Genomic DNA, 8794 nt, shown 5'->3' on the forward strand with positions numbered 1-8794 from the left:
TTAGCATATATTTTTTTCGGACACGACCTGGCCACACAAATGATGGCTTATCACGCGGAAATTCACAGCAGCCAAACACTCTGAACGAGTGATGTCCCTTCTAGATGTGGAGGGAGGACCCGGAGGAAAACCCAGACTGAGCACGGGGAGAGAGACACGCAAACTCTCCCCGTGGTCGCGTGATTTGTTTTTATCCGGGTCCTCCGGTTGAACCCCTCCACATTTGGAATCAGCATGCACTCAGATTATTTGGCGGCTATAAATTCCCATAGGGGGGAGGGGCGGGAAGAAACGAGTCAGAATCTTTATACTGGAGGAATCCGATGAGTTATTAAGCTCTTTTTCACAAATGTCCAGTAGGGACGGGTCAGAAGGTGACAACAAGCATACGAAAACACGACAGCTATGAAGAGTATACCAATATTTATACTCTTTGGTTCTTTCGGTAAAGTCACGTAGGTAGAAATAAAATAAAATTAAACAAATCACGACGTTTCTATCGCAACACAAGCAATCTTCAACAGGTGGGACACCCACAGTAAGAAAATGCTGAAGTGGGCGAGAGAGATTCCTGCAGTCACGAAACTATAATTCTCGTTGTATTTTACCAGGTAAGGCCATAAATATATATATTTTTTAGAAGCGAAACCTGGCCACAAGTGAAAGCGGGTGACGGGGAAATCGTGCCCGGCTCGGTGCCTCCATTTGCCCGCCACCACCACTGATCAGGAAACCGCTCGCGTCGCCTCACCACAACTCCCACCGCTCCTCCTCTTCCTCCGCCGCGAGTCGCCTGATTCACGTCACCCGCCACCCCCACCCCGACTCTGCTACGGCGCATTGGTGGACCGCACCGCACATGGACAGCATCACATGACGCGCGTGCATTCGTCCGGGATGGAGGAGGAGCAGCACCCGGCACGACAGTAAATCTGCGACTTTTGTGCGCGCAGTGTCACAGCCTAACACACACACACACACAGAGAGACACACACACACACACACAACTACTACTACTGCTACACACTCGAACTGTACGTGCAAATCGTACGCGCGACGATGCACTCGGCTCTGCACGTGAACGCGCTCCTGTCTCGATTCGCCACGGGCCTCCCCGCCGCTGCCCGCCTGCCCACGGCGCGCCGGAGCAGTGACCACCCGGGCGATGAAGGGGGGCAGAGCGCCCCCCACGGGGAGAAACAGCAGCAACAGCAGCTGCAGCTGCAGCAGCCGAGCACCGCCGCGACCTCCTGCCCGCCGCCCGCAGGTCACACCGGTGACCCGGCCTTCGTGCGCGGCCTTCACGCGGCGTTCGCTTTCGAGCGCGGGGCCCGGGCCGCGTGGGCCCAGCGGGGAGAGAGGCCCTCTCTGCAAGGCGGCGGTGGTGGTGGTGGCGGTGGTGGTGGTGGCGGTGGTGGCGGTGGTGGCGGTGGCGGTGGCGGTGGTGGCGGTGGTGGTGGCCCCGTTTACCCGTGGATGAGGAGCTCAGGTAGGGCTTGACGTGGGGGGAAGGGCAGGTGGATGGGGGGCGACGAGATGAGAGAGAGAGAGTGGGAGCGCGGGAGGGGTTCCCGATACGCGAAAGGGGTCACTCGTCATAGTAATACGTGATGATAATACGTCATAGTAATACGTGATGATGATAATAATGACTTGTAAATAAACACCGAGACACGAGCGCGTCGCCTCGCCACGTCACGATGTAAATGACGCTGTGGTTCCGTCTTAGCCCATAGGACGTACAGACATACACATGTGTGTATATATAGATACACACTCACATGTGTGTATATATACATACACACTCACGTGTGTGTGTATGTATATATACACACATGTGTGTATATATACATACACACTCACATGTGTATGTATATATACACACTCACACGTGTGTGTATATATACACATGTGTGTGTATATATATACGTATGTTAAAGTGTACTTTGCTTTCGAGATGTAAAGTTTGGCAAACAAAACACGAGCTGGGTCTGTAGCCCAGCGCCGATTAACAACAACAACAACAAGCGAGCGAGCAGGCGCACGAACGCGACATGTGTTGTTGTTGCTGCTGCTGTGGTGGTGGTTGTTGTTGCTGCTGTGGTGGTGGTTGTTGCTGCTGTGGTGGTGGTTGTTGTTGCTGCTGTGGTGGTTGTTGTTGTTGCGGCTGTGGTGGTTGTTGTTGTTGCTGCTGTGGTGGTTGTTGTTGCTGCTGTGGTGGTTGTTGTTGTTGTTGCTGTGGTGGTTGTTGTTGTTGCTGTGGTGGTTGTTGTTGTTGCTGCTGTGGTGGTTGTTGTTAAACGCTGTCACTTTGAGAATAAGACCACGCAGCGTGTGTGTATGTATATATAGAGACATGCAATTGTTTAATTGTAGGTTGTTATTTTTTAATATTGCTTGATACATTTTTGCATATTTTTCCCTGAACATAATCTACCCAGGGGTAACATTTTACCCGGAGTGTATATTAAGGACAAACGGCTTAGTCTCATCTGGCTCTCGTCTGGTTTTAGATTCGGAGCAAACGACATGAGCGACGCTGTATCACACGCACCCGTCAACTGTTGTGGCACGCACGCTTCTCGGGGTGGGGGTGTTGCTCTTGCCAGGCTGCATCATGTATAGACGTGAATTCTGGATAGCTACGTTATTGCCGACAAAGATGCTGATGTGTCTTCTTGGTTCTTTCGGTAAAGTCACGTAGAATGGAAATAATAAAATAATAAAATTAAACATAATAAGATAATTCTCACGACGTTTCGGCCGCAACGCAAGCAGCCGTCCTCAGGTGGAGAACAGGTCTGTCGGGGAGACAGAGTCTGAACGTTCACACACACGTGCACACACACACAGACCTGTTCTCCACCTGAGGACGGCTGCTTGCGTTGTGGCCGAAACGTCGTGAGAATTATCTTATTATGTTTTAGTTTATTATTTTATTATTTCCATTCTACGTGACTTTACCGAAAGAACCAAGAAGATGAATCCCTGCAGTCACGAAAGCTTTAAATCGAAATGCTGATGTGTGTTTAAGACGTAGGCTCTGTTATGGACGCCCATGTGTGTGTTGTAGATGTATACGGTGGGGAGCGGTAGTGCAGTGATTAGCGCACTGCGCTACGAACTCGACCACTCACGTTCGATTCCCGCTCATGGCAACCAACACTACCGGGCCTCTCCTAGGTCAACTCAGCCTCCAAGGAAGTAACCGGTGGGGTGCGTGGTGATGGACACCCACGCCCTCGTGTGTCACAATCCCGGCCTTCATAGGTGCTGCTCGCTAACAGCACTTGCCCCTGTACTCTCGTCAATTCTACATGGGGGACATCTTTGTCTTTGTATACAACGTGACATATTGCAAAATGTATACACGAATACAATTATCTCATGTATACACATATATACATACAACATATGCCTGCAATATAGGTAAATGTATTATACCGACTATAATAATCCAGGAATGTCTGTCCTTAACGCTCGTTACGTCACTTCACATCGATCAGCCCCCCTCATTAATATTCATGAGCAGTTGACGTCCTCCCAATGGACACCCCCCCATACCCCTCTTCATTAATAATCATGAGCGGGTGACGTCACTCAATATGGAGTACTGTCCCCCCTCACTAATAATCATGCACAAGTGACGTCACTCCACATCGACCAGCCCCCCTCATTAATAATCATGAGCGGGTGACGTCACTCCACATTGGGGGGGGGGGGCCGAGGCGCCTCCTGCCCCCCCCCTCGGCGTCAACTCACAACCCTCACTACAAGGCAGATCCCTCACGTCACGTGATCTCCGTGATGCTGTTGAGACATCAAAGTAAAAATGACGTCATGATGAACAAGGGATTATCAACCTTTACATGGAATAGGTCTGTGTCACCGCGCCCTTACAGATTGCACACGAATTGATGCAAGTTTCAGATTCACCGCAATCCACCCGTCCTTGGACGGGCAGAAGGCTCCTGTATGAATAATTACAATGCGTGGCGCAGTGGTTTGGGGCCGTCCATAAATTACGTCACGCACCTGGGGGGGGAGGGGGGGTCAGACATTTGTGACGATGTGTGACGATGGGGGGGGGGGGGGTTGAGAAATGTGACGTCACATCAAAATGCGCAACTTTAAATAAATATAGACAACACGTTCTACTTAATTAAATTGACGTTTAATAAATGTTTTCTCCTACAACATCAGAGCGCAGCGCCGCATTAAATACGCACTACAATGACAATAGTTTAAAGCGATTTGAAGCATGTTTTATATTTTTTTGGGGGGGGGGGGCAGAGATTTGTGACGTCATATTTGAGGGGGGGTCTGACTTTTTGTGACGCCGCGTGACGAAGGGGGGGGGGGGTTCTAAAATCGTCAAAAATCGCGTGACGTCATTTATGGACGGTCCCTTTGGCGAACTGCACTTTAATGAGTTCGATTCGTGGCCGAAGCTCCTGACGAGCCCCCCGCGTTCCGCAGCGCGCACAGTCCAGCGCGGTGAAGTATGGTCAAGCAACCCCTGGTGGCCCCCCACAACCAACATGAGCGAGGCGGCCGTGCGAGTGGCCTTCATCAAGCGGTGGATTGACAAACGGAGACACGTCTCGCTTACTAAAGCTGTTGCGTCAACAACGAGTGTTAAATGTCGATTTAAAGCTTTCGTGGCTGCAGGGATTCATCTTCTTGGTTCTTTCGGTAAAGTCACGTAGAATGGAAATAATAAATTATATAATAATATTAAATTATTATATTATATAATATTATAAAAATATTTTATTATTATATTACGTAATATTATTATATTATTTTATATTATATTATTATATTATGTTTTATTTTTATTATTTTATTATTTACATTCTACGTGACTTTACCGAAAGAACCAAGAAGACAACAACGAAGATCCCCCGTATAGCCTTAACAGACTGTTGGGACAAGTGCTGTTAGCGAGTAGCACCTATGAAGGCTACCGGCACTGTGGCACACGAGGGTGGGGTGGGTGGGTGGTCACAACCACGCCCGCCCGCCTTTGTCTCCCTTGTGGCGAGCGTGCACGCAGCGCAGCAGGTACTAAATTGAGGCTGAGTCGACCTACGACCGGGTCCGATGATCGTGACTGGTGTTGGCCGTGAGCGGGAATCGCAACTCGAGTCGCCCGGTTCTCAGCGCAGTGTGCCACCCGCTACACTACCACTACACTACCACTACACACGGACAAACACGCACGTAGCTCCAAAGACAGATGCCCCCCTATAGAAGACATCCACAGACCGTTGGGGCAAGTGTTGTTAACCCGTAAACAACAACAACATCAGCAGACCTATTATGGCAGGCACACAACCAGCTCTGATACCGCTCTACTGATGTCTGTCGCTATTGGCGAGTCGAACTGGAAAAGATGGCCGCCGCGTTCGCAGCGCAGTGGCGTCAACCGTTGCGCCACCGCTCCTCGCGTACACGTACAGAGAGAGAGAGGCACACACGGCACCACCCACTCGCTGCTGCTGCTGCTGTCCGGCTGAGAAGCACAATACTGGGTGGGGGGGGGGATGTGTTTAGTTACAGGCCTCGCCTCTTAGCGAACCGCAAGGCCTGGATGAACGGAGCGCACTGCGGCTGTGTTTGGAACGATGCTCTCTCTACCTGGAGAATTCCAGAGGTTGCAGGGTAAACACAAAGCGAAGGCTTGTAGGTGTTTTTCTCACCCAAACAACTCCCGCAATGTACGTACTCGATGTAGAAACTTCTTTCGCACCGTGCGTAGTCAACCGTGCAAATCAATCCTTCTTTAAGCCGGGTTGAAGTCGGAACTATCGCGTAAGGCACTACCACTAGAGTACAAGGTATACGCCTACCCATCATAATTATAACAAGTCTATATCGCGGTGTGCTATGTTTCCCTTCTTGTATATGTAGGTGCACACCACTGCAGTATCGTGGGGAAAACGTGAGACGAGATGGGTGTGACTGGGTGCAAAGATCATTCCGGAAAAAAGTGTTCTGTTCCCCGGCTGAAATTAAGCACAGGGTTGAGATACACACGGAATCAGAGCCCCTGATTCCGTGTGCGTTTCCAAGTCATAGCCCGCTTCAAATGACATCCACGGTGGCCAGATGTTAACGACCTCGCCTGGTATACAGGAGGGCATGGGTTCGATCTCGACCTTGACGCCTGCTGCTGTATATTTGGAGTTTGCATGTTCCGTGGTCGTTGCTGGATTTTTCTCCAGGTCCTCCGGTTTTTCACTCGACATTGAGAATCAACATGCGTTACGGTGTTTGATTGCTATACACGTCCACGCGATGAGCCACTTCAACGAGCCATCCATTTGTGGCCAGGAATCGGAAGACAAACTGATGACGTACATTTTCATACGTCATCGGAACGGGAAAGGGCTAAACACAGGCTAAGAAGAGTGGTTCCTAGCCATAATGGATCTGTGGACTATATACTATCGGCCCTCAATAACTACTAAATACCGACAAGCTGTGTCAGTATCTATAACAGACCACAAAACACCCATTAGTGCCGTTGTGGAGAATATCAAACGATGTTAGAAAAAACAATAGTTTTGCTGGCTGGCAGCACGTCACGTCCGGAAGGAGGGAGGAACGGACGGACGGTGACGTCCAAATGACGCGGAGGGCTGCGAGCAAAGAATAAAGTAAGGACGCATATCCGTCTCGCACGTGAAACAAGCGCATCGATTCCACAACCAATGAGCCGCAGGCACGGCATGTCTGGGAGGGCCCACATCTCAGCAGCATCGTGTCAAGACAAGCAATGCTCCGGCTCGATTTCGACACAATTGGATCTTGTCATCAGTATCAGCAGCAGCAGAGTGGCCCTTCTTTGCTTGAATCACAGCTGCGGGTGAACTGGCGATCGTATACAGAATCCAAATATTTATTCACACCGCAGGAATCCGATGAACTATGAAGTTATATTTGTCACCCATGTCCAGTAAGGGGCAGGTTAGAAGGTTACAACACACACACAACAAAAAATAATAAAGACGATAGGAGTATAAATTGTAGTTCTAGATTTGAAGCTTTCGTGACTGCAAGGATTCATATTCTTAGGTTTTTTCGGTAAAGTCACGTAGGTAAAACATTAAAATTAATAAAAGTAAAATAAAATAAAATCACGACGTTTCGGAGGCAACACAAGCTTCCGTCTTCAGGTGGAACCGTCACAGCATGTTTATTTTACTTTTATTAATTTTAATGTTTTACCTACGTGACTTTACCGAAAAAACCTAAGAATATAAATTGTAGGTTAGTTGACAATAAACTTTTTTTGAAAAATAACAGAGAAAACCAAAACAATGTTTTTTTTGTATCTTGCTAGGTGAGGCCCACTACGGGCCTCGGGTTGTGAGCCACTGGCCTGGCAGACTGCCCGATCTTGTGACTCCGCTTACACATCTATCGCGTGGGACAAGGGGGCAGCGTGGGACAAGGGGCAGCGTGGGACGAGGGGCAGCGTGGGACAAGGGGCAGCGTGGGACAAGGGGCAGCGTGGGACAAGGGGCAGCGTGGGACAAGGGCAGCGTGGGACAAGGGGCAGCGTGGGACAAGGGGCAGCGTGGGACAAGGGGCAGCGTGGGACAAGGGGCAGCGTGGGACAAGGGGCAGCGTGGGACAAGGGCAGCGTGGGACGAGGGGCAGCGTGGGACAAGGGGCAGCGTGGGACAAGGGGCAGCGTGGGACAAGGGGCAGCGTGGGACAAGGGGCAGCGTGGGACGAGGGGGTAGCGTGGGACAAGGGGCAGCGTGGGACAAGGGGCAGCGTGGGACAAGGGCAGCGTGGGACAAGGGGTAGCGTGGGACAAGGGGCAGCGTGGGACAAGGGCAGCCGTGGGACAAGGTGTAAGCGTGGGGACAAGGGGCAGCGTGGGACAAAGGGGCAGCCGTGGGACAAGGGGCAGCGTGGGACAAGGGGGCAGCGTGGGCAAGGGGCGTCGTGGGACAGGGGAGCGTGGGACGAGGGTCAGCGTGGGACAAGGGCAGGCGTGGGACAGGGGCAGCGTGGGACAAGGGCAGCGTGGGACAAGGGCAGCGTCGGGACAAGGGGCGAGCGTGGGACGAAGGGCAGCGTGGGACAAGGGCAGCGTGGGACGAGGGGGCAGCCGTGGGACAAGGGGCAGCGTGGGACAAGGGTAGCGTGGGACAAGGGGCAGCGACACAGCCAGAGCGCGGGTGAGAGGGGGTTGTTTTATGGCGAGGGGTTGGACGCAGAAAATGTGGCTCTGGTGGGGGGAAGTGGGGGGAGGTGGGGGGAAGTCCCTGCCCGGATTCCCACGATGCCGCCTCATTCCCAAGCGTTTGCAGCAGCAGCAGCAGTGAGAGCAGCGGGCAGTTGCATCTCTCTCCCTGCTCAAACATTCTTGCTCTCCCGTGATCGTTTTGGCCGCGTTTCCAAAGAGACGACGTCTCTTGTGAGACGCGCGGTGGTATTGAGGGCGGAGGAATGGAGGGTGGGGGTCAGGCCACGGTCTCGAGGCGATAGTAGATTGACACATCCAGGGATATTTATCATCAACATCAGCAGCAACAGCAGCAGCAACATCAGCAGCAGCAACATCAGCAGCAACATCAGCAGCAACAGCAGCAGCAGCAGCAACATCAGCAGCAACAGCAGCAACAACAGCAGCAACAACATCACACTTTTGCTTTATTGAAATGGTGGGACGTCCATTCAGCGCATACTGTGTATTATGTACAAAGATCTCAAAATAAAAAATGTGTTATTAGCATCAGCAAATACTGCAACAAAAATTACAGGGAAACGA

The 8794-nt window shown here is 51.2% G+C and overlaps 1 protein-coding gene across 1 annotated transcript in view; it reads left to right on the top strand.

Moving 5' to 3' along the window:
- Positions 1 to 865: 865 nt before the first annotated feature.
- The window catches only part of LOC133345348 (homeobox protein Hox-B3-like), a 30286-nt gene continuing 22357 nt past the window's right edge, over positions 866 to 8794 (top strand). The window contains exon 1 of the mRNA XM_061556027.1: positions 866 to 1489. Within this exon, the coding sequence (XP_061412011.1) occupies positions 1060 to 1489 (430 nt within the window). The 5' untranslated portion in view covers positions 866 to 1059. The remainder of the gene's footprint in view (positions 1490 to 8794) is intronic.

The sequence above is a fragment of the Lethenteron reissneri genome, chromosome 21 (assembly GCF_015708825.2).
Source record: "Lethenteron reissneri isolate LAM-NWPU_2019-01 chromosome 21, ASM1570882v1, whole genome shotgun sequence".
Classification (NCBI taxonomy): Eukaryota; Metazoa; Chordata; class Hyperoartia; order Petromyzontiformes; family Petromyzontidae; genus Lethenteron; species Lethenteron reissneri.